General features: G+C 47.1%; 1 protein-coding gene across 1 annotated transcript in view; it reads right to left on the bottom strand.

Annotated features, from left to right (window-relative positions):
- Window positions 1-3171: 3171 nt before the first annotated feature.
- Window positions 3172-25921, bottom strand: part of LOC144169456 (neural cell adhesion molecule 2-like) — a 181498-nt gene continuing 158748 nt past the window's right edge. Inside the window, exons 7-10 of the mRNA XM_077698634.1 lie at window positions 17676-17963; window positions 9847-10137; window positions 7262-7390; window positions 3172-5065 (exon numbers count right to left, since the gene is read on the bottom strand). Coding sequence (XP_077554760.1) covers window positions 4881-5065; window positions 7262-7390; window positions 9847-10137; window positions 17676-17963 — 893 coding nt within the window. The 3' untranslated portion in view covers window positions 3172-4880. The remainder of the gene's footprint in view (window positions 5066-7261; window positions 7391-9846; window positions 10138-17675; window positions 17964-25921) is intronic.

Here is a 25921-nt window from a genome sequence, read left to right as displayed (position 1 = left end):
GAAATTCAGTCTTATCGGTCCACTGATCTCCTGAGCTGAAGGAGAAAATACATAGAACCCTAACCATATAAGCTTCGCTTGGAACTGCGGTTACATACAATCGGATTGTCGGCCTCAGTCCCTTACCGATAATAGCGCGTTTTAGAACCGGTTACTCGACCACCCGTTCTTATTTTCTCTCGGATGTCGTAGGTTTTTGGTTATCTTAAGCCATATTTCGTCGCATTAGCTGAAGGAGAAAATTGTCCTTGTTCGCTTAAACTTGGACTTGACAAACCGGAATGTGTATGCCCCTGTGATGACCGGATTCAGGCAGTCTCGCAGCAGCATCGACAACGTGTTTGCCCTTGTCAACCACATAAACGGTGCAAAACCCCAGCGTCATCACTCTAGCAGTGTTCATTGACGTTGAAGGATCATTTGACTGTGTGGTACATGAGGCGATAAGATCTGCAGTGGAATAGGTACGCATCGGAGGTCACATGTATGCATGATAATCCGATTACCTCTCCGACCCATCTGTCAATGTCTCCACGAAGGACGGCGAAACAGCCTCTCACAATGTCACGCGAGGCGTGCCACAAGGTGGCATTTTAAGCCCAAACCTATTTAATATCAGCCTCATTGGAATTGAGAAGTGCGTGCCAAAGACTGTTAATATAGCCCTCACCAGGCTTGATGTCTCCCGCTATGAGGTTTCGGCAGCAAGGCTCCCCATACCCTTTGTGGACTCACACCGATTCCTGGGCGTAACATATAACAGGTCGATGGCGCGGTCCCCACACGATCGTCTCAAGGAGAAGCTGGGATCATTTGCTCAGGTTTTACGCATGCTGACCAGCGGCTCAGCAGGCTGTTCTGTTGAGCCCCTCCTACGTATCTACTCAGCACTCTGCAAAAGACTGCTCCGATACTGCTCCCAGCAGTCGTCCCCCTTTCAGAGGACAAGACAAAGCTGTTATAGAGTATGCAGGCTCGAGTTATACACATCTGTCTCTGCCTTCTGAAGGCAACTTCTACGCTGAGGTCAATACGAGAGGCAAGGCGCTTCTCACTCAGTGTACTGGTCAAAGATGAGCAGCTTCGCACACATCTCCAGTTGTGTCGGACAAAGTACCGACGTCTATACGACGTTTGTCCAGTTTATCCGATTGTGTCATTCCAACAAGGTAGAAGCTGTTTGCTTTTGGTCTTTGAATCAGGTTGCATGGTATATATAGAAAGTATCGCGTTTTGACCATCTTTCTCTTAAAAAAGGCGCTTTGATTTTTGACTTCTGTCGTTGTTGTGCTCGGAGCATCTCGAGCCCACAACTTTTGTTATTGTGATGGCTTTTGTGTCGCCTCTCGTCGACGCAGTTTCTAGCCTCTTTTTTTTATATTGTGAAAAACATGCCAAAGTGCATTGTTAAGAAACAAAACTGTGATAGTTTCGGTTATGTACTTATGTTTTGCTTTAATATGCCTAGAGTTTCCTTTGTTATACAATGTTGACATGTGTGAACCATTCCGGTGGTTTTAATAGATTGGGATTCTTGCCTTTACATAGTTCGCGTTCAAGCATTATTTCCCCAGTTATTTTATTCTTTGAGCCGTCGACTATTTTGTGGGCCATCTCATTGGCGTCACGCCAAATTTTGGGACCTACCTAGTAAACTAAAGCTTTCGCATTATATTATTAGCATGAACGACAGAGTAGATTTCCACCTTCGTAGAGAACAGGCTGGATTCAGAAAGGGTACTCCAGAATTGTTCACATTTCTATCATCCATGACGTCGTATAAAATCCGCGTATAAAATCGTATAAAACCCCTTTATGCAATTTATAGGCTGTGCGAAAACGCACTGTGATTGTAGACGCTGCCGCATTAATGGGAAGATTAAAATAACACGCAATATAAGAGACCTACATAAAACTGTTCGAAGACATATACGAGATGCACTGGCATCATAGTCCTTTACAAGAAGGGTGACCGATTCCTGGTGAGGAAGAGTGTGACGTGGTGAGACATTATCTTGCCAGAATTGCTTACATCCCATGTTGTAGTTCTCTCGCAGTTGACGTACTTTTAAAAGCACATATCGAAATAGCTTGTTTTTTGCTTGCTGTGTCCACAAGAAAGTGTATTCAGGAGGCTTGACTGGGAGGAGTCAGCATCACGCGGACCCGGTAAATATTTAAAGAACAGGGGATTTTCAGACGATATTGTAGCCTACATGTTAGCAATTGGCATCAGGGCCACGCCGCTATGCTATGGTATTTTTTTACCCGTTTGTTATGCTTTCAACCAGAGAAAAGTAGCGTAGACATATTGATTGGCTCCACTGTTCTGGACCTGTGGGCAAAGGCTCCAACTTGAATCCATTTTATGCCCGTAGATTTCTTGAAAAACGAAGCCCGTTGAACGAAGAACGTCAGGTCTTTAACAAGTTTCTTCTGACCCTCGAATACAGCTGCAAGAACCCGCGTGATGACGGTAATAACAACATTCTGCTTTTTTATACTAGAAATTTGTCACGAACACGCACGTTATGTACAAAACGCATTGCAACGGTAAAGACCCTTTCAGCTATTAAAGCATCGAAAAATGTTTTTGTGGCGGCCACTAGTGCTAATTTAGCATGCCAGTAGTTTTAGTAGTTTTTACTCCTAGTGCTTCTATATACTTAAAACAACGCGGACATGCTGCCTAAGAGTAATAATTAAGGAATATCTTCCTTTCTTTTTGTTTAGTTTACGCGTTAGTTTCCTTTACATACGTGTGCAACGTTGCCCTTAAGGAGCAATATTTTGGCATTTCATAGAGAAGTGTAAATTTTACAACGTGGGCTTTCCACAGTTGATTGATAAGTCCAGTAGCGTGACCCACCTGATATCGTCGTTACCTTTCCGTATACTTTTACCTTTGCAGCATTGCAGGCATTTTGACGGATACATGGAGGCGTGTAGCCCGGGGTGGGCATTATGCAAAAAGGACATTCTTTGGGACAATTGAAGACCTACCTGTTCAAAGTTCTTTTGCAGAGTTTGGTCTCGAATTCTTTGAGGTGTACTTGTCCAACATACGAAATTGTTTCTTTCACCATGTCTTTGAAGCATAAATTATTATTTTATTTCGATTGTTTGAAATAACTTTGAAAATAAACTTCTAGGCTTGTGACCATGTGCCTGAGCAACCGCGCAATCAACTTTAAAGCAGTAAACTTCTAAACAATGATGCCTTTGGATAAAATGAACTGCTACCGCTTTGTCGCGAGTACACGCGGTGAACGAAGCAGAAAACATTCGCTAGTGAAGTATTTAATTTGCTAATTCTTGCTTTCTTGCTCGCGCTAAAATGACGACGTAAACGTAAATATGCAGACTTCAACCCTATGCATAAGACATCCGTCTATCTGTGGCTGGATGCCTGTATTCGCTTCACGGGCCTGAATTTGAGTTTCCACACGCCCGTCTTTTCTCTTTGATAGGTATATAATCCTACCGTGACGCCCTCTATAAAGGACATAAAAACTTGTTGAAGGTTTGGATCGGTGTATACGGCTCCAAAAAGCTCAAACTTAAGTCAAGGCTCCTATGTTCTCGCCCAATTAAAACCGCTACAGCTCCCACTTGTGTGTTCATCATTTACAATAAGAAGACTCTTCAAACGGCTTCCTTCATTTATTCCAATTACGTGAATTTTTGGCTGTTTTATTTTTACTCAAAAACATTTGAAGCTCTGTTACAACGAGAGCAGGACCATTGTTTTTTTTTTTTTTTTTGTTGTTGTTGTTGTTGTTGTTGTTACTCTCCTGCGGGCTGCTTCAGAAGAGAAACAACCCGTAACGTTTATGGCTTCTGCAACGTTCCCACATGAAATCAGGATAGGTGATAACTTAGAGCGTAGATACGTACCGTCAAACATAGGCCTACTTGGTGAAATGTCTTCGTCGTACCGGCTGCGGAGATGTTGCAAAAACAAAAGAAAAAAGGAATTGCCGCCCCTCTCCTATGCGCGCGACATTTTATTTTTCTTTAATTTTCTTCCGCCCAAAACAGTATATCCTGTGCCCGTATCTGCACGTTTTTTGTATGAATCGCCCGTAACTGCAAAATATTACTGGCATTATTGACTGGATCAAGACTTGCTGAAACGCACAAACTTACTGCCTAATGCCTAAACTTCTTTCGGGTGGTAACATGGCGGACTGTGTGGCGCGGAAAACGTCAAACAATTGTCCATTCATTATTCGTATCACTCGCGCCAACTAAAGTACGTTGTATGCAAAGTACCATATAAGCACAGGCATTTGTTTACCAACAAAAACAAAAAAAAGTAACTCTCAGAGTGGAGAACACATCCCCGAAATGTCGCTTAAGCTTTATGTCAAATATTTTGATTTCATTTGCTCATATATTGACAATATTCATTCATAACTCTTTGTTTCATTCGACTACCTAACTTTTTTTAAGTGGAACTTTCACTACACGTTTTATAATACACAGCTTACGCGGAAGAGGATACATTGCTTTCACGATATGGGCGCTTCACGCCAATATCCATTGAGTGGCCTTTCTCTGTACAGTCACGTGAGAAGCGCGCGCTGTCTTCATCTGCAGTCCAGGCAAAGTGTTCCACTTGCGCGCAAAAACACACAAACACGCACACATTCGTCCCGGCTGGCGTTCTCAGCGTCCACACAGCACAACCCGTGTACGCGTCAACGGATAACATTTTCGCTGCCACGAAGTGCATGATCGGCGGACAAGCAGGGGCCACGCACTGGTAAGCAAGAATAGAGCTCAGACTGATGTAAGGGCCATCCATCCCGCACACGTGTTTGGGAATTTGGGGGCCTGGAATGGTACGGGTCCTCCTTTTTGGCTCGGCACGGCGACTACGAGCAGCGCGGTGCGGCGACGTATCTGCCGCCGTTGACGATGGCGCCGGGGCCGACGTTGCCATTGCTGCTTCTCGAAGGGCCCAGCGAGAGCATGGTGCTAGCCGCCATGTGACTGCTGCTGGCTGCTGATGCGGTGGCGCCGCCGCAACTGCCTTGCGAGTCGGCTCTCAGTCTTTGCTCTGAAAGAACAAAGGACGACCAGATAAAACGGGAGGGTCGATGCGCGAGCTGTGCGCTGCGTAACATTTTTATAGATGACGAAAAGCGTCACTCGAGAACTGTTTTCTCTTCGACATTCGTACTTTGCGTAAGAGCCCCATATTAAGATGACAGCCGGAAATATCTTTTCACCCCGCCTTGCTGTCTGACGAATCTACGTAACACTGCATGACTAGCCCAAATATGTTCCTGTGTGGTTTTACGTAGTGTCACTAGATAAGATAGAGATTACCGTCACTTCGGCACGCAACTGAGCAACGGCGGCCATTTTGGTGTTTACCAGTGTTTCCAGATTGCCGCTTCTGCGGTCTCACTGCTAACTTTGGCGAGATCATTTGTAAACAACACTGCCGAAGACGCAGCAACAGGGCATCTTCGGACACAATTCGGCGCTGCCGCTGAAGTGCTGCGAAGCGCGTTATCTTTTATTCGCGTTCGGAGCGGTGCCGGTGGCGCGCAGCCGCAGAACCGGGAGTACAAGCTAAGACTATCATAGTTGACCAACAGAAAACGCGTAAACAACGAAATGGCGATGCCCATGAACCGTCGCAGTGTAAACACATCTCACGTGATGCGAACTGACCAATTATCACGGCGGTGGCACAGAAACGTAGGAGAAAAGAGTTGCTGATACTCTGGGACCCTATCTAGTGACACTAGTTTTACCGACTATTCTTCGTTTTACGTTTAGGCTGACTTTACACTAAATCATAAACTAACTCGCCCAAACTCAAACAATTCCGCTGTTACGAAGCCATGTTCACAAGCATCTTTGGTTATATCAACACCTTTCAAGCAACCTTGCAGGGTACACGCTGTGCAGGTTCACGGGCGCTGTATGCAAGGTACTGCGCATGAGCCCCTCACAAAATCGCAAGCCGATGGTGCGAACTTCGTTCGCGGCTTCCCCGTGCAACCACACTGCGTTATCGAGCAACGCTCGAGCATATATGTATAGGGTCAGGTATTTACCTATCAAAAAATGTTTTAAACACGATGAATGATCACGTAGAAGGGAACCACTTAGCTTGTTTACAGGGAATATGTAAACGCGAGGAGAAATAAAATATATCTACGTTTTATTGATATGATTGTGGGGTTTAACAAACCGAAGCTATATAGATCTATGATGTGCGCCGTAGTGGAGGGTTCCGGATAAATTTTGAACACCTGACGATCTTTACCGTGCATCGAAACCTCGACACACAGGCGTTATCGCTTTTCGCCTCGTCTAGCTAGTATTAAGCATGCCGCAATTACATCCATAGCCCGGGCCTTGATTGCCTATAGTCCCTTCCGTCTCTTTACTGAGCTGCACACATTTGCGCTCAGATCTCCCTTCCCTGCTCAAAGTCGTATCTAAAAATGTCTCTTATGCGGACCTCCTTCTTGAGCTTAGGACACCGCAGAAGTACCCCAGATTGCATCGCACTGGGCACAGCATTAAAGCCTCCCCAATCCTCTAAATGCATAATTCATACCACCAATTCTTTCGGCGGCTTGACATCTTTTAAAGTGTTTTCTCAAGTTACCGACAGAGCTGTGTTTTTTTTTTTTCGCGTATTGAATGCTTTTTTACCTCATTCCTACAGTTTAATTTCTCTACTGCTTTGTTTAACCATTCGCAGGCTTTTTAAACTGTTCCTCCGGTTTGATAAGTTGTTCTCTTGTTCTCCGCACTAGTTGTTTCATTTTTTTATAGGTATTTTGCTGTCGAACTTCTGCTACTGACTTCATGTTGAATTGTGTTGGGTATATTAAGACAAATTGGACGACAAGAGGAATGGTTCGGAGTCCATCCCGCTTCCCTTGTCGTCCAATTTGTCGTAGTATTCCCAGCGCGATTCAAGATGAAGCAGTACCAACTAGCCCCAATTAACATCCTTCTATTACTGAGTTTGTGGGACTCCAATGACAGTAATTACTACAGTGCTTAGATTATTTTTTCGGTGGTCTCACCGCAGTGAACGATTACAAAAGTGTTATCATTTTGTATGGGTAACACTTTATTGGGGTGTCGGCCCCGCACTTATCTATGTACGAATAAGTACCCGGCAAACTAAGCCATTTCTTTGGCAAGAAGCCTGAGGTCTTGAGTTTCTCCCTTCTTTTCTTGCAAGAGTGCTATAGACGACATTGTGGTCACCCTTCCTCACCGTCTTTGCTGTGCTTCCGCCTCCTCCACTTGACGAGGAAGTAGATAAAGACGACTAGAATGATGAGCACGAACACCAGGCAGATGAGCATCGCTATCAGACCTTCATTGGAAACTAGGAACTCAGAACCTATAAGAAAAGCATGAGGAATCGGTCATGACACAGTTTGTAGCACTTAGTCAACACCCAGACCAATGTAGTAATGTGCCCCGGTCCACAAGCAAGATCATCGAGTCCATGAAGAAAGCCCTACAAACACAACGCCGAGAACGAAGCTGTCACACTAAGGTAGCACATTCCCAGAAAAAAAATAATAAACTCAGCAGTAGGAACCTATCGCTTACGTTTAAGTTTCCGTTATTTTTCCGCGCTTTATGATTTGCAGCCCTTGCTTTCTACAACTTCGTAGATATTTCATTTTTGGCCAATGAACTTTTTTATGCCACGTCGCAGAGGCATGCCGCCGTAATGTCGTGACCAAACCGACTTCACTTGATATGCGTCAGAGCCACATTACTTATCTCAAGTTATATTGTAAGCATATTTAGCCTTGCTATATAAGCAAAATGCCTTTGCGTGTCATTGAAATTTCTGCGTGGCAAATTGTTCTTTTTTTCCGCAAACCAGTTAGTCGATTATAGATTTAAAGCCTTTTTTTTTGTATTGCATACACCAGAAGACCACGACTATTCAGTTTAGGTCTGGAAATGGCGGCGTATCACAGCTGGCAAGACCTGGTGTGCTCGTTGGTTCTTATATCAGCGGGGGCAGTGCATATTCCGCTGAATAAGCAAACAGCGTGCAACTAAGCACTCATGAACGTGTTGTGTTGCGAACTCACGCAAGCTTCGTCGACAGCGTGGAACTTCTAGGCCAGCCTTCCTGCCGTTTTGTATTTCGGTGGCCATTCACTTTATAAGTATACGCCTTCGGGTTACAGGACGCCAGAAAGGTTTGTTTCTGTGAAAAGAAGCAGCCTCTGAGTGTCGTGATGCGTGTGTCGTTTCGAAAAGAAAACGTATTCCTTCCTGCCAGCGCGATATCTTCCAAAAAACCAGATTGATTCCTTTATTTTCAGCCGCTGTTTTCAACGCGCCATATTATTTTCAAATTATTGTCAAACACTCCACAGTGTTTGACGTTTGCAGCGTGTGTTTTATAGTAACTTCTACGTGTTCTTACCTCTCTTGAATGATACATTTTTTTCATTATTATTGAGCGATATTGCTTGCTGAAAGCGGGAAGAAAATACTACTAGAGTCATAATCAATGGAGAATTATAACGCAGTACTCGATCGCATCGTCGCAATTAAGAGTGAACACCACGTCGTCGTGCTGCATTCGCGACTCGCATGTGGGAAGGTACTCGTGGATCACCTTTTTAAACTAGTTCTCAAAATTTGAAAAGGTTTAATATTATTGTTATTAAGTGCTCCACATCCTTAGCTTAGCGGGATAAGAAATGCCCGCGCAATAGATAACTTTGAAATCCGCTTTCTTTTGCTGCATTTTTCAACGTCTGGGTATTCTTTGGGTGCCGAAGCAATGAATACCGTAGTAATAAATTTATAAATAAAATTGCGAAAAAATTCAAAGGGCTAATAAAGGTATCTAATGCAGCCACCAAATCATAGAGTTCCGTACTGGGATGGCGATAACTACCCTTTCTACAGAGGTTCCACACTCGCAGGAAAAAATTTTTATATCAGTACTGCTTCAAGAGCCCATTTATCTGACCACAAGACGCAGACAGTACTCCTGCCGTGAAAAAAAACTTCGAGCCTTAGCTACACCTCCGTGTGCTACATGAATCTAGTAACTGCGAACGTATAAGAGCTCCTCGCTTTTCAGGCCAGGTTCGAACGTTTCCTGAATTCGCATTTTACAGCTTTCTTCCTTTAACAAAATAGCCCGAGGTAATAGAAGAAATGACTGTACGTAAACAGTATACGCAAACAGCATACGTGAATATTTCATGGGAGCATGGTTAAATAGTGCGGTAAGGACGGGACAATAAAGAAGAGACCACGCATGATTAGCGATGGTCCTGTGTGGTCTCCATTGTCGAAAATTAAGCTAGAGCTATAAAACATGGACAAGAACAAAGGACGACATCGGCGGTGTGTTAAACCGCCGATGTCGTTCTTTCTTGTCCGTGTTTTATAGTTGGCGCTAAATTTTCAAACAATGTATTTTTACCAACTAGCTCGACTCTCAATTTTACTGTGTGGTCTCTTTTTTACTGTACCGTCTTTACCGCGCTACTTAACCATGTTTCACAGTTCGAATCAAGTAGCCCACATTTGTGCGTTGTCATGAGAGAAGCCGAGCCGGCAGAAAAGTAACGTTGTTGTTTTTTTTTTTTTTTTTTTTGGCGCCCTGTCAAACCTTCTGGCCAACCGCGTCGTTTCCTGACTACAGCTAGAGCATCACACCGCCTGTTGCAAAGCGAACTCTCAGTATAAGAATAACGTTTTGTTTCCCTCCGGTGGCGTGAACATCATCGGCTAGGGCCATTACATTTCTGTCTACCCACTGGGTGGGCGCTCTGCCTGTGCAAATGAACTTATAGTTCCAAACTGCACCTGCAGGCACGATGACGAAGACGCAGGGCTGCCTCTGGTCTCCGACCTGGTTCCTGGCCCAGCACAGCAGCGTGCCGTAGTCCTGCTGCGACCGGGCCACGTAGCGGGCCACGCTGCGCGTCCCTTCCCAGCTGTATGTGTCCAGGCGGACGCTCTGGTGCGCCGAGTTGTTGAAGCGCCAGCGGAACGAGACCGTCGACGGCTGCGCCTGCACCTCGCAGGCCACGTGCAGAAGCTTGGAAGGCCGCGCCGCGTACACCAGCCGCTCGCCAGACTTGCACACAGGTGCGTCTGCGCCGGTGAGGGAGAGAAGTTAGGACATATCAGACATGAAATATAGTACTCTAATAAATCCGCAACTCTGCACCGTGACGAGATAGGAGGCGGTGAAGTTGATGGCTTTGACAACTTTCCCTTCCGACGGGGTTCGATTAATGCCCAATACCATTATATGAAACGGGTAGATGGGTCACTTTTGAAAACGAAATGTTGACGAATACTTCAGCAGCCTCTATAAGCAGTAGTGAATTGCATATTTGGCCTATTGCTCGAAGAGCAGCGCCGCGAAGAGTCCTGCAAAATGAATGCCGGACTGGGTATTGAGCAAGGTCAGTGACGGTATACGGGAAATATTACGTTGAGAGCAAAAATAAGTCTCCGTTTTTTGTCATGGCAGCGATGCAAAATGAAGCTCCAGACATGCTGCATCGCCCCCCTAGACGCTTGATTTTACTCCTTACGTCTCCGTTTACTTATCACAGGCGACACGTCCTTCTCAGAACATCCGAAGTTTCGTGATATGAATTCCCTGAGCTTCCATAACTGTGGAACCAACGATCACAAGGCCTGCGATGACTTCTGCCATAATCTCTGGCGAATTTCGCCTGCCTTAGTCTATTCAAACGTATCAACTGACTTTCGGCTTAGCGAGGATGCATTAGCCCTCTTGTTTTAAATGCAACTCAGATTTTCGGTATTGCCGGGAAGCGTGGCGTACCGTGGAACCCGTTCATACGTTTTTCACGGGACCGGGAAAACAAAGAGGAACAACTGAAAAAACGCAGGACTTGCAACCATGTATTCCTGCAACTTTGTCTTTCGAACCTTAAAAACACTCGACAATGTAGGATTGCCGCTTCTGGCGATCGCTGGAAAACACCAGGCATGGCAGTGGAAGGTCCCTAGCGGTGTCGACTCTCTTCCGCGCTGGCTGATTATCTACTACGCTTAGAACAGCACGGCTTTCATGAAGGGAAAGCGCCCCCCTTTTTTAACCACGCCATCAAGTCCCGACAAAGTTCGCGGTTGCAAGTTCTATGGTGTGCTCAAAGCTTGAAGCGCATGATGACGGCGAGAGCGTGTGCTATTCTTGAGGTGATGCTTTCTGGCAAACACGCACTTCCGGCATTCAGAAGTGAAACTTCCGTTGTAAGTGCAGTGATGACGGTGATAGCATAGAGTAACATAGGGCCATCTAGGGGTAACAAATATCACCCTCGTGCGGCTTCATGCAGTCCGCTCCGCAGCCAAGCCTGGCCAAGGCTCGTCAAACGTTAAAATGGCGGTCCGCGCATGTTGCCCTGGCTACAGTGAACTATAACTAGAATACTTGGTATTTTAGTTCACTATACCCGGTATTCTACCCTCCTGAAAATTTCCGTATATACGGAAATATGGGAATACGGAGTACTTTCCTAGAATGATACGAAGCCGCAACAAAACACGGAATATTTTTGAGAAACAAATGTGAACGAAATAGCGCATACGTATCCAAGAATTTGACACTGATTTTATGTCTGTAAGTTTACTAGAACCGCCAAATCATTGTCCGTATGAATTCCGTACATACGGATTATACGGAAAACATATGGAGCGTCATTTTGCTTATTATTGAAGATAAAAACACGAAACCTGCGCCAAACGTTTTTATTGGCACACAAATGTGATTCCCTGTTTTTTATACTAACATCTACTTTCGGTGTGCTTGGGGGCGGCAGAATCCGTATGAACTCCGTATTCTCATACGGAACGTTTCAGTAGGGTAGTTCACTATACCCGGTATTTTAGTTCAGCATACCCGGGCGGCTTCGGAGTGTCAGATTGCGACGAATCGTCCGGGAACGTACTCAGAGCCACGAGTAACAGTGAGGATTTTAATGCATGGGGATCTATGTGAACTGCGCAGGGACTAGACAGAAACAACGTAGACCCGGGAAAACGCAGCACTGAGGAACGTAAGAGCGGGATTCTACTGTATATATGTTCTGTTGCCAGGGTGGCTGAGCGAATCCTTGGATATTTTTCAGCGCTCGAATGATCCCTCTTGTTTTATCGAGAATGCTTCCAACTCCGCGGTGCATTAATGGAAGGACATGCTGTGTAAGCGAACAAACGCAACCCTGTTTTTTGGTGACAGCTGCGCCCGCCTATTCGTTGGCTGCCACTTTACCACATGCTTCTTTGCCGGCTTGTGTTCTCCCACGTGTTGGCTCTATTCAACTTTGCTTAACTCTGAAATATTGCGTAATCTTCATTTTCGTGACGATAAATGTAGTTGCAGGAGGTATGATGGTATGATGACCTTTATGGTCATCCATGGCGGTCGTGATCGCGACGAACACTGTAGTTCCGGTGCATAAACAGCGTTGCGTTTCTTTTACATCCTGTTTAACATCCCGTTTGTGTCTATTTCCAGTGCTGTGTAGCCGACTTGGGCCAGGCCAAGTTTACCTTCATTTTATTTTCACTGCCCGTATCAATTTGAGCAAAAAGTAATGAAGGCATGAACCGGGGCTCGGACGACAGCTATAGTCGAGGGATTGGGCCATCTGCCCACCCTGCCTTCGGACTACCTGGAATTCTTTTTTTTTTTCGGTGCAGACTCATTGTGCACATCGGCAGTTTCTTTAATATCTCGCCGGATTCAAAAACACAGTGTGTGCAGCCTGCAATAGAACTTGGAACCATGCATGTACAAAAAGAAGGTTTCAGCTAATAGAAGCGCGCAGGGGAATTAGTTCTAAATCTTTTTCTCTAGACTGCGCCCCACACGGTGCTCTAAACTGTCTTCACTAAGACCCCGTAATAAACCTAAAGTAACAATGCGCTACATGACCTTTGTAAGAAAACTATATAGAAGGTTTTTTTTACACAAAGTATGTAGTGCCCACGGTTTGAAACGCGACACTGCGAGCGCGCGGCCGACGGTACATGCAGCGCCACCCGTAGACGCCAGTGGCAGCTAGGTGTTGCATTGTGGTATACCGCGAGGATGAGAGCGTGTTGACCGTAGGGTTACTGCTTCCGGTTGCCAATGAGCGGGGCTGTGGTTCCCCGCAGCGACAGCGAGGCGCTGCGAGCCTGTAGCGCTGGAACGCGTTTTGTGCGCCGACGGTACTAGCCCGGCTGTGCGCGCAGCCGATTTCGCGACATCGTGTGCGCGCACTCTTGTTACTCGTGCCCTTCCGATGCGACACAGTAATGTTCATGTAATGCACGGTCACGCTTATTTGAATAAAACGAGCGTCTGCACGAAGGAGCCGCGAACTTTATTCCAGGATGTAAATTAAAAAAAAAAGGAAAGACGCCTTTGCAGGCACGTTCTCGTGTGGTGCGGTGCATTATTACTTCGTCGGCTCTCTTATTTTTTTTTTTAGTTTATATCATGGAATAAAGTTGGCTGTTCCTTAGTGCAGACGCTCGTTTTATTCAGATACCGTGCCTTACATGCCCATTATCTGTGTCGCATCGAAAGGACACGCGTAACAAGAGCGCGCGAGCGGACGATGCGAAATTGGCTGCGCGTACCGCCGGGCGGCTACCACCGGCGCACCATAGCGATTATTAGTAAGTATACTAGCGAGAAAACTGAGCCTCGTAAGCCATGTCGTCGTGGGGGTTCATGGGAAGACACCCTTTTTGGCTTGGACTTGGCATGACAACTGGATTCTTAAGCGGTTTTGAGGATTGGCTTTCTTCACTATGCATTAACACGTTTACGAGCTACAAGGAAGCCGAAATCCTCCCGTTTGTGTGGTAGACGTGTTCAGTGAAACAGCAGGCAATGCGTGATCGCACCTGACGTTGCTCATGCCGCAGTCGAAGGGCGAATGACTGAGCGGGTAATATGCCGCCGCGAAATTTATAGCCGACGAAAAGAAGAAACAAAACGTACTTCCACGAAGACAAGATACGGTAGATACGGGCGCTTGTATGCGTCCTATCTTGTCATCGTCGACGACTGTTTAACGCCACGTTTTCATTTTTCTTGTTAAACTAGCTGGCGGTCGCGGTGCACCGGTTCACCACGACGGCAACGTTTTCATAGGCACGCTCAAAAAACTTTCGAAACTCTTAAAACAACTTATTTTTTGAAATAATGGTAAAATCAATAAAATCACAGTCTCTAATGAGTTACCCCCCAAATATTAACATTGTTCGTAACTACAACCTTGGCCTGCGGAATAGCAGGCTGTTACATATCGGCCAGCGCCGCCGTACCTCCCCGCATCACTCCTCGGCTGTGCGGCGAAGCCACTGCGTGCGCCTTCGAAAACAGGCGCCACCATGTCGGTGACAAGTTGCGACAAGCCGCGTCAGACGCTTCGCTTTGGGCGCATTTCAAAACTTCGGCGGCTGCCGGCAAGGCTCGTCTCCACGCTCTTCAAGGACACAGAGGCCCCATCGATCGCAACGGAGTCCTCCTCTCTCCCCTCTCTCGGACTCAACGTGCGCGCAGGCTACCGACGACTAACGAACTGTGGAAAGAGCGTTGTGTGTGTCGGTGACGTTCGTGGCGTGTCGCCGCTTGTTGCGTTTTGACCGTTACCGCTTTTGGGTATAAATAGACCCCCGCAAGCGTTGTAAACCATTCCTGTTAGAGCAGCGAATCGAGTCTGCTCTGCTCGAGTCCTGCTCTGCTCTGCTCGAGTCCTGTATTGTAACCTCGCCCGTCGGGGCATTGTTCTTTGGCTTCGGCTCACCTCTCGCTATGAAGTAAACAGTTACGTTGGCCTGTCGGCTCTGGACCTCTTCCCGGCTGCAGTCGGCCTTCGCGGTCGCAACAAGACACAACAGTTCCAGTAAAAATACGCTGTATTTCTTTTTTCCTTAGTTTTAAACAGCCTGTTTTATTTTCCACTTTCATAATTGCACTATTCTTCGCGTTTTTGTGGCACTTTGTATAAATTTGCGGTCACTAAAACGTTTTAATCCAATCCATTGATGAAACTAAGGCGACCGCAATGTTTAATGGCTGTCCATGACGACACAGACGACCTTGATGTGAGCTGCATAAACGCTAGCGCCAGATTCCTCTCTAGTGTGTACTGTAAGAAACTCTATGCGACGCACAAACGCGCTCCTGCGCTCCAGGCTCGCAGCGCACTGCTGTCGCTGCGGGGAACCACAGCCCCGCTTATTGCAAACCGGAAGTAGTAAGCGTACGGTCAACACGCTCTCATCCTCGCGGTATACCACAATGCAACACCTAGCTTCCACGGGCGTCCACGGGCGGCGCTGCATGTACCGGCGGCTTAGGGTGCCTCGATGCGCGCCCGCTCCGCTCCGCTGGCGTTCATCGCGGCACCCTACGGCGGCCACGCGCTCACAGTGTCGCGTTTCAATCCGAGAGCACTGTACCTTTTCCCGTATTCTACATATTTTTGCGGCGATGGAAGCCACGTTTCTCTTTAACATAAAAATGAAAAAAGCGGGGAGTCCTCACTGTCATTTCAGTCATTAAATGCGCGTTCTAGAATTTATAAGATGCATTATTTACACGTTTTTGAGCGAAATAATGAATTTAACGTATCGAAGGCCTTCAAGTAGCTTAACGTATCAGCGACTGCGTGACATGTGACATCAATAATCATGGACAGCGAAAATTAACATGGTGGTGGCCGTCCGTTTGCGTTTTTTTTTTAATTCCTTGGTGTGTCACAGAGCTTCCGCTGTTGGACGTTGTGTATGCTTATACTCCCGAGGCCAGGCGCTTCTACTGCCATAACACTCCCTTCTTTTTTGTCGTCTGTCTTTGAAACCCAATTGTTGGTGGGGAATCTGACATCAACATGCCGACTTGTAAAAACGTACGCAGCCGTGAATATTATCGACAGTGTAGATGTTTGGGGCGAAATACGGGTCTTGAGCATAAAAGAACAAATACAGGGCGGCACGGGACAAGCTTTAACTTTCAACGAACTTTTATTGGATATTCTTACCGCAAGACAGTTTGTTGCTGAACTAGTTGTGCATATTAAGTTTAGAAGAACCAGCTGAACATTGAAAACAAACAAAAGACTAAGTGTTAACAAAGAAGCCAGCAGTCTCCCTGTCACTTCTTTGTTAACACTTTGTCCTTTGTTTTCAATGTGCAGCTGGTTCTTCTAAACTTACTTCTAAATGATTATGCACATTTTGTTCAGGTTGCCCCTGCGCACAAGCTAGAATCATGGTCTATCGAAGGAACTTTCCAACACGTCCGATACACACTTTCACTTTTTTCTTCCCGTCGAGAATCACTGCGAAAGCTATAGCTACCGCCAGCACGGAACGGCTCAGTGTGATTTGCTCGTTGAAGCAGATACGCCTGCGTTCACTGCTGTGACTAAGGAAAAGCCGGCCAATAGTCGCTACACCGCTGAAATGACGTATTTGCAGCGGTCGAAGAGCGCCAAGATAGGGAAAGAGCGAGAAGTCTTTTGAGCAGGTTCTTAGTTATCTGATGGGCTAGGAACAGAAATTTTTGGCTGAAATACTTTGCGATTCCTAATCTACGTAGTTGATGTGTCGGCTGACTACGCTGTGGAAGCATTTAAGACTTCGGAATAAGTTGAAAAAAAGTGTTGCAGGGTCCCGTTAAACGAAGTCATAGATGCTAAGTGCATTAAGAGGTAAAGATGTTACTGCACTCAGAACGTAATCTGGTTACGCGTTGCGATTTAAATCACTTCCTGGACGGCTGATACGCCGTATGGGACATCTGACTTAGCGCCGCGCCAGCGTTTATTGCATACCGATGTCGCTTACTACCTTCGCTCAATCTCCAACCGCAGCAAAATATGGTCCGAGGGCACCGTAAGCCTTTCTTCAGATTTATGCCTGCGATAGCATCAATGTTCATCGGAAGGCCTGAGACGCTTCGCTTCCGCCCCGCGTTCTCGAAATGATTCGTCCTCTTGCCACTCCCATGCCTGCGCTACACGGCAACTTTCTATTCACGGTGGAACGCCTAGATACAAGTGCGGCTACTAGTTAATAAGGGCACTACGCGAAAGTCAGTTGGTTCGAAGGCTTTCAGAAGGTTTTTTAAACATCCGCGTAGCACAGGAATTAGACAATTTGCTTCGCTTTTCACCTTACGCTTTCGAATGGTTTTGATCTGTCTCCTAAGCGTTGCGAAGGTGCTCCTTCCTGCGGTTACGTATTGGGAAAGCTGACGACAGAGGCGAATCTCACTGCCTCCCTGTTCGCTCGCTTCGCTGCATTCTTCCGTTCCCTTACTTCACAGCAGTGCAATGACGCAAACGGCCCCTGCTGTTTGATGTGCCTGCTACGGAACACCTCGAGCTGAAGAAGGTTTCAAAGACAAGTGATAGGAGCACTTTCACTGCTCCAGACTCCGATGCTGGGTTTTTCTCTCAGTGAGACATTTAACGCTTTGGCACCAAACAGGCTGAGAAACCGATCAGCCTGCTGCTATCCGCAGCAATACCGACAAAAATGTCCCTCTCCATCGTAAGTCAGGGAGTTGCCCGCGCCCGAAGATTTTGCACTAGAAATTAAATCCAGAAACGAGGTCTTTACCCACACAGCCCCTAGTTACTCACGCTTTAGCCGGAGGATGACAACGTTGCTGACGCCTCTGCCCTCTCTATTGGCAGCGGTGCACGTGTAGTTGCCCACGTGCGCCAGCGTCGCCTTGTGGATGGTGAGAGCCTCTCGGTGTAGCGTCACCCCGTCTCTTGCCGGCAGCAGCGGTCTCCCGTCGCGCTGCCACACCAGCTCCCGCACGGCAGGGTTAGCGTCGACGGTGCAGCCCAGCGTGATGTCCATGCCTTCCTGAAGCCCGTCGGGTCCAAGGTTCGGGTCCATCTGGAGCCACAGCTTGGGCTTGTCTGTCGCGCCGGAGGAAAAAGACAAACAGTGCTTGTTGCTTGTTTGCGAAAACTTCAGTCAGCCCGTGATCCCTTTGGCATAGAACTGGCAAATGAAGACTTCAGTGGTTAAGGTATGTCATCAATACCGGTAGAAGCTGTAGTTGTGAATAGCTGCAGACTCTGCGCTGCTCCCGCTGCTTCTAGAAGTATACAATTCACCCCCCTCCCCCCCCCCCCCCCCCCGGCCCAAGGAAACATGAAAGAAAAGAACGGAAAGGCTAGGGTGTATACGTCCGCTAAACATATGAAGACATTATCTAGTGATTATATTATGTGTTCAGAAAACATGTCATGATATTACCTGCTGATATTTCATGGCTTTTCTTCTCGGGTTCTTTAGCGTCGAGCTTAGCGAACGGCAGGCATACGAAAATTCCGGGCGTGTTTTCTAGGAAGCTGCACCTATTCGCAACGCGTTCAGGAATATTTTGTCATATCTTTGCAGAATAAATTACGGCTTGCATAATTCAGAAAACTGGGCCTTCACCTTTCCTTCCGCGCTCCCCTCGCGTCAAGTACCAGGCAGTGGTGTGAACTGACCATCGCCCTCCATTGTCATCATACATCCCGATTATAGTTCAACTAAAGACGGTACTGCCATCCCTGCATAACGCGAATACATGAGGACATATTAAAGAACCCTCTTTCTTTATTAGGTCCTGGAAATATTTGGGGCAGCAGCCAAAAATAAGGGCCGTTTCTAAGCTGACTCTGCAACAAACGGCGCCGACCACTGATGATTGGAACTAGGACTATCGCAAGTAGACCTGCAGAGATGCCGCCTACCAGAGAGCATCACACGGCCAAGGGTAAGTCCATGAGTTGCATTCGTGCTTCGAATGATAAAGGTTTCAGCTAGGCATTAGACGATTTTGGCTAATAAAACGCCCAATGTATCTGATTGCTTGTACTTCCGCAGTTTCGCTGTCTTCGCGACGAGTCACTGCATGCGCAACCGTCATGCTGTTGCAATTTACACTCATTTGCATAAAAAGGCACGACACCGACCAATGTCCTTGACGTTTCGGGACCCGTACGGATCCCACAACGTCAATTTTGTTGTGACATTGGTCGGGGTCCTGCCTTTTTACGCAAATGCCTTTACCTGACCAGGCGCTATTCCGTCGAACTCTCGACTAATTTCCACTCATGGATGGCGCCACGTAGAAGGCTTTAGAAGACAAGCTCTATCACCGTGATATGATGTTTAGTTTTCCATAGGCTTTCGCACTTTAATAGCAGTAATGTTTTTTTATCCGACCAGCACATGTATTCCTGTTATTGAAAGCTATTTAGCGAGAGCTTAACAAAGCCGCGAACGCCTAACTTCGGCTGCAGCAATTGCCGAAATGTACAGGGGGGAAAATAAAAGTGATACCAAGCAGTGCAACAAAACTGCTTTGTACAGCCCAACGCCAATAGTTTAACCAGACACCCTTTAACTATGAATTTGACATTTACCGCAATTGTTTGAAATCAGAAGACGACAATTTGTGTGCAAAGAAAAGCAAAACACACAGAAACAACATCCAAAGAAAAATGAAAATAGTAGACGAGGAATGCATTTGTAATTTGCAATCCTCCGAAATTTGAAAAAAAAAAATAACACAATACGCTAACAATACTGCGACTACACTAATCATAAGCTATGATATAAATCACAAGAAAAAGAATTCTTAGCCTCGTTACTTTTTATCTATATAAAACGGCGAAATTTCGTTTTCCAAATGGACTCGATCGCACAGAAGTCCCACGTAATCGCCTACTACTCTTCTTTTAGTGGGGGAAAAGGATTACAATATAGTTCCTTCCACTTCGCTGAGTGACGCTCAATGTGGTAAAAGGAAAAAACAAAATAAAATTTTTGGATGGATAGCTTAAATTAAGAATACCTGTACGCAAGGAGATTCCCCGCCCCTTTCCGGGCTTCATCCAGGGAACTACATCGCCTCAGCTGAGAGTAATATCACCGCCAGCAGGAGCTGAACAAATCTTCATACTCTCCCAGTATAAACTAACGAAAAAACTCGCCAAACCCGGCGGTGTCTTGCACTTCGTCGGTTGCCTCTATCAGGCACACCCGCTCGCTCAGCCGTAGGTGACCTCGTAGATCTTAACTGGCGAAGCAGGCTCACAAGACACAACGCCTGGTAGTTTAGTTGACGCCCTGTGGTGTCGGAGCATTCCCACATGGAATGGGAGAGTGGGGGAAAAGCTGCTGAATGTTGGGAAAAGCCATGCTAATGTGTGGGGAGTAGAGGTGTTTGTGGTTAAGATTTGGTAAAGAGGTTAAAGCTGTGATTATGCTTTGGTGTCTGTCCTGTTGAGTGATTTGTATCGTGGTTGCAGGGTTGTTCTAAGCCGTACGGTGTTCAGCTGTAAGTAACAACTTAAGAGGCTCTGCAGGGAGGGGTGGGTGGGGGGGTCGACATATTTTTAACTGCTTCATCTAGAAATACGCGACCAGGTGTACTCACTTTTCTTCCTGGTGCTTGGCGGGTTAGGCCTCGCGCGACCACTTCAGCCTGTTTGTTGCCAGGAATGGAAATGTAGCCTGGGGTTCATAAAATTCGAACGACGTGAACCTCGTCCGTGGGCAGTGTTTAAGGATGTGTCGCTCCTGTGTCGATTGTACATGCCGGAGGCGCACCCCCAATGGCCGTTTGTGGGACCGTTTTGGTGGTCCTAATCTTGGAGTCCACATTTTCCGGGTCGGTGGCGATGCAGTAAATCGTAACTTCAATGTCTGCTTCTGTCTGCCATCCACATCGTGCGCATGGAGCAGGAGATTGGCTTGTGCCCGCTTTCGTTCGTGGCCCCCGGGGTCAAGGCGTGTGGCCTGTGTGGGTAGCTTGGGGCATCCGTGTAAAGAACGTGTGGGTCCTTCCCGTACAGACGTTCGAGCGCCTCTACACTCAGGCTCGCCTCCTCCACGCATTGTGTTCAGAGTGCATGTTTTTCGGTATTGGCGCCCCTAAATCTTTGGCTGGACCTTACAGTCCAAGGCTACCAGCTCTGCTGGTAAGTGTGTCTAAGGTATGGTACGTTAATTTTTCTCTAACACCGGTAGGGCACGTGTTTGAAAGCCTACTTACTCTGAGTTTCAATGAGTTCCTCGACAAAGTTGTGAACGCGTAGCTGCTTGATACGTTCTGTCGAAGTTATTGGAAAGAGCCCACCGCCGTCTTCACCGCCGTGAGTAATAGTTCGATGTTAAGCCGTCGTAACTCTGTGTAGTTAAAGTTGTGGTATAGCGCCTGGTGTACGATTCAGCTGATGACTGGGGCTTTCAGAATGGCTTGTGTGGTTTTCTGCCGGAGGCCGCGGCAGTAGTGTCAGAAGCGCGTGATGATGTGTTTGAAATGTGCTATTTGCTTCTGTGGAATTAAGGTTCCAGTGACATCTCAAACTTTGGTATTGACATCTCTTCCGGGTCATAGCTGCTGTATGGGCCGACTGTCCGAGCAGGCCCTTCGGTTACCCCTAACCACGGAGGGCAATCCACTCGAGATAGCCTTATTACGTACGCGGCTATCACCGCACACTACCGCCTCCTCCACCAGAAATACCCCCCAGCCCACTCCTCACTTTCTACAAAGGAAGAACGCTTGTAGCGGCTCCTTCAAACTAATACCCTTCCGTGCCGCGCCAGCCTTTATCGCATATACCCCGATCAGTACCCATCCAACACCCCTATGCACCCACTGCGGAGATGTCGACACCATCTGCCACGCTATGTGGGCGTGCCCTCGAAACCCCTTACCCCTAATCCCCTCTGTTGACCAATGGGAGGCGGCGCTGGGCGGCTCTGACCCCTGGGTCCAGAAAGCCTCGGTGGAACGTGCTGCGGAAGTCACCGCTGGGCGCAGCCCAGCGGTCACCACCCGCCCCTAAATTGCATACTGCAATAAAGTTTATTCCTCCTCCTCCTCCTCCGGCTCATATTATGATAACCCTCGTTTAATCGTCTACGCCTTCTGCTACCACCTGAGCTCCTCCAATGTCACATTTTTCTCTTACAGTCGGGGTGCAGACAAGCATCACGGACCAACAACCCGAGATCCAGGTGATTTAGTAGCGTTTTGAAAATTTGGGGGAAGAAGGTTAGAGGGATCGAGTGAGCACCGAGAAAGGAATTAAGCAGAGTCATGACCGTATCCGGAATACGGTGTCCCAAAATATTCGTGCAGAGTGTGCAGGGTGGTGCTGTTCAGGTGAGGATAGAGGAAGTAGTTGTATCGGAATATAACTAACGCGTTGCAAAAAAATGAGAAAAGGAGGAAAAACGGAAATAGAAATGGAGGACATGTTGCTTCTAATGTCGAGGTGGAAGACCGCTTCTGTGCAGGAAGCACAGAAAACGTTTGAATGGCTTGAATAGAAAGCTTCTGCCTGTTCGCGGTGACAGGCGACAACCAAAGAAACCTGAAGGACTGGAAATGGCCGCAATAGGTCATGACACTGCCCCATATGAGGGGTGGATGTCGATGAGAGCTGTGTGGCAAGAAGGCAAAAGTAGCATTTACAAATATGTAGTATGGTTTAACTCGTTTCAGAAAAGGAGTGCTGGCTGGCTTGGCAGTTCGACAGTCCTTAAATTTCAGCTCGAAATACGTGTTAAGCGAGCACCCAGTAACGATGTTTTATAATGAACGAACTATGAGCCGGTTCGTGGTTTTCCGGAGAAAGAATACGCGCACAAGACACTACCTAACACATTAAAGATCCGAGATTAAGTTGGCATACAAGGTGTACGAGACCGCATGCCGGGCAGTGAACCGAATCAAGGGGGGAAAGACATTAAATCATCACAACAAAGGACTTGTCAAAGGTACTTTACATGCCAGTACAGTCAAACCCGTTTATAGCGAATTGCAATATGCACCGCGATTAGTTCGATATATCCAATAGTTCGATATAGCCGAACCCGCCTATAACGAACTTATCGTTACAAGTTCGCAATCCGCGGGAGCCCCCCTCCCCCTCCTTAACTCCACCATCCCCGCATGCAAAAACGAACACAGTAAAGTAGCCGTAACCATACCCAAAATAATCCATTTATTGCAAGCATTAAAGCTGCTTTCCGCCTAAACTGCCTACTTTGCAAAGAAAAAAGCGGTGATTTTTGTTTTCACTTTCGTTTTGGTGGCTTGAACTAGCATAGCATTCTCTACACGAAACATTATTTGCAATAGTTCGAGTCCGCGACCTCCAAAATCTAAGAAGCATTGGCGGAGCACATCGACTGCCGAAAGCGCTTCATTATAAGCTTCGGACGGCTTTCACTCGCGACATCATCGGGAATGTGGGGGAGCTCTTCCCACAGTTCACCGATGCTGCTGTCTTGGTCCGGACTCGCTGACTGCGCGGGTTCCGTCGTGAGTCCCGCGCGTCGGAAACAGTTACGGAAAGTGTCGGTCGTCATGTCGCTCCGTGCGAGGCGCAATGTCTAAGTCGCAAATCTTGCTCCGTGGTCGCGGCCAATCCACATCTCAATCGCCGCTACGAGACCATGCATTTCGGCGGCCATTCTAGGCGCGCAGAGTTCGATATATCGGATGTGAACTTCGTTATAAGGAATATGTTTCCCATGCATTTCCGTAACTGAATTATTTTTGTTCGATATATAGCATAATTCGCTCTATCCGGGTTCGTTATAGCCGGGTTTGACTGTAGAGGCACAAGCCCCGATTAGGCAAGACGTCATACTTTTCATGCTTCAGTTTAACGATAGATACCCAGCGGAAAATATCGAATGATATTCTTGCGGGGAGGAAATACAGAGGACATGAACCATGATGGATGAGGCGACGATTTAATCGGCGGCAATGACTGCAAGCATGCCTGGGGCATGTGCCAGTCGGTTCTAGAGGTGTGCACAGGCTCGCGATTACCCGAAAGCCAGGGCCAGGCTCGGCCCGCGGGCCGGGCTCGGGCCACCCGACTTACTTTTCACCCGGACCCGTCCCGGACTCAGGCCGAAATTTAAATGTTTCGGATGGGCCGGGCCGTCCTGAAGCCCGGGTTGGCCCGGCACAGTGAAGCAATACTTAGGTTTTCTATGATATCCCAGAAACTACATGTTGCAGACGCGATAAAAGCATGGGTCAGGTTTCTTTTAACATTCCACGGGACTTATCGTTAGGCCCTGAGCCACATGTGGGCGTATGGGGCGTATAGCAAGCCGGTAAGTGTTAGAGATCTGCAACTGCATGTCTTGGGATGAACTGCGCAACAGATGCGGCTTAGCGACACACCGCCTAGGGAAGTACAACGAATGAAAATTCAGCGTGACTAGTTTCTACCTCTAAGTTCGGGCGAAAACAAATTTTTGAGATGGAACACTTTGAACTGCAAACACTGCTAGAGAAACCTGCGTCTCCGTCTGTTTTCTGCAGCAGTGCCCTATTCAGAGTTGCGTTTCCTTCTCTGAACCAACAAAAGTGGAGCTGTCGAATACTGAGGTGACAGTTCAACTTTAGTTTTGCTCTGGCGGGAAAACATCGTGGCGAGCGTAGCTGGTGGTAGGACGTGTCCTGTGCCCTCGGGCGTCGTGGCCAGCAGACGAAGACGAAACGAAAAGCGCAACAGGGGAGTGGTGTGGTTTAAATGCGCCAACAGCCGCCTAAACAGCAACACGTAATATGATTGAAACTTTATAGATAAGCGATATGAGACGGTATAGAACGTAGTGAAGCGGCAACGATAAAATGTGCAAAAATGCACGCGTGTACTTTGCGTCTCGATAAAAAGAAGGGACCGAGTCCGACAGCCCTATATACTGTTGAGAAAACGAAACGTATACGGACGAAACAACAAAGCAAGTACACACCCTTTTTAAACAAACACGAACCGGCTGGTCTCCTGGCATACAGGTTCCATTTCTATGTAGCAATCGCAAAAATCAGGTTCAAATGCCCGAGAGGCCATTCTATTTTTAATTGCTTGTTTTAATTCAATTATGGCAGATTATGAAATTCTACACAAATGGCCGGGTGCTTTTGTTCCCTTTAGGTGAGCTCCAGCTCTTTTTCTTACTTTTCAGTGGTTTGGGCCATTTCAGTTTCGGCTACTTTTCTTGAATATTTTTCGATATTACCATGAATTTGTCCGTGGTTGGGAGGTTTTTGGTTCATTTTGTTTTAGGTTGGGCGGTTCGGTCACCTTTATGTCGGTTTCAATTCTTTCGTGTGTAGCTGAGCGAAGGACAGCTGCGGTAGGGATATGTGCATGATTGTTATGTTTAATTGGGGTTGTTTTGCACGTTTAATGTTGGTTTTGCCTGTTATCATTTCCCTTACGATGCATTTTACCACCTTTAGGTAGTTTTCGCTTCCAAACGTGCCCCAATCAGGCGCGGGCCCCCACAGTATTTGGGTTGGAAACACGCAGCCGGGCCGGACCGGACCCGGGCCATAAGGCTAAGGTCTCGGGCCAGGCCGGGCCGGCCCGTCGGTCTTCTTTGTCGGGTCGGGCCGGGCCTTCTGCGATAAGCACCGGGCCCGGGCTGGGCTCGGGTCAAAATTTTCCGCCCGTGCACATATATAGTCGGTTCGTCGTCGTCTTCGGAGTACGGTAAATGTGGCGAAGCAAGCCACTGCCGTCTTCTTTCTTCTCGCAGCAACATTCTTGAAATAATACACAGCATCAATTTTGATGAATTGAGCGCTGCTTCCAGCCAACATCATTGTACTCTTCCATGTCTTGTCCCGCTCCACTTTTTCGCCTAAGCCAAATTGGACCTAGCGATTTGAGCCCCACTCTTTCTTTCTGAGCGTTGAACCTCATTGGCTTACCTTCTGCAAGCCTGTACAATGTCATCCAGTACTCCTTACTACAGCCTTCACAGAGACGCATTCTATCTGAGCGTTGTTCCTCATTGGCTTACGTTCTATAAGACTGTAGCTACTCACACA

Source organism: Haemaphysalis longicornis, unplaced genomic scaffold (genome assembly GCF_048455015.1).
Source record: "Haemaphysalis longicornis isolate Haplotype H1 unplaced genomic scaffold, Haemaphysalis longicornis Haplotype H1 scaffold_2, whole genome shotgun sequence".
Taxonomy (NCBI): domain Eukaryota; kingdom Metazoa; phylum Arthropoda; class Arachnida; order Ixodida; family Ixodidae; genus Haemaphysalis; species Haemaphysalis longicornis.
The sequence above is the reverse complement of the archived record's forward strand: the minus strand, read 5'-3'. Positions and strand labels throughout refer to the sequence as shown.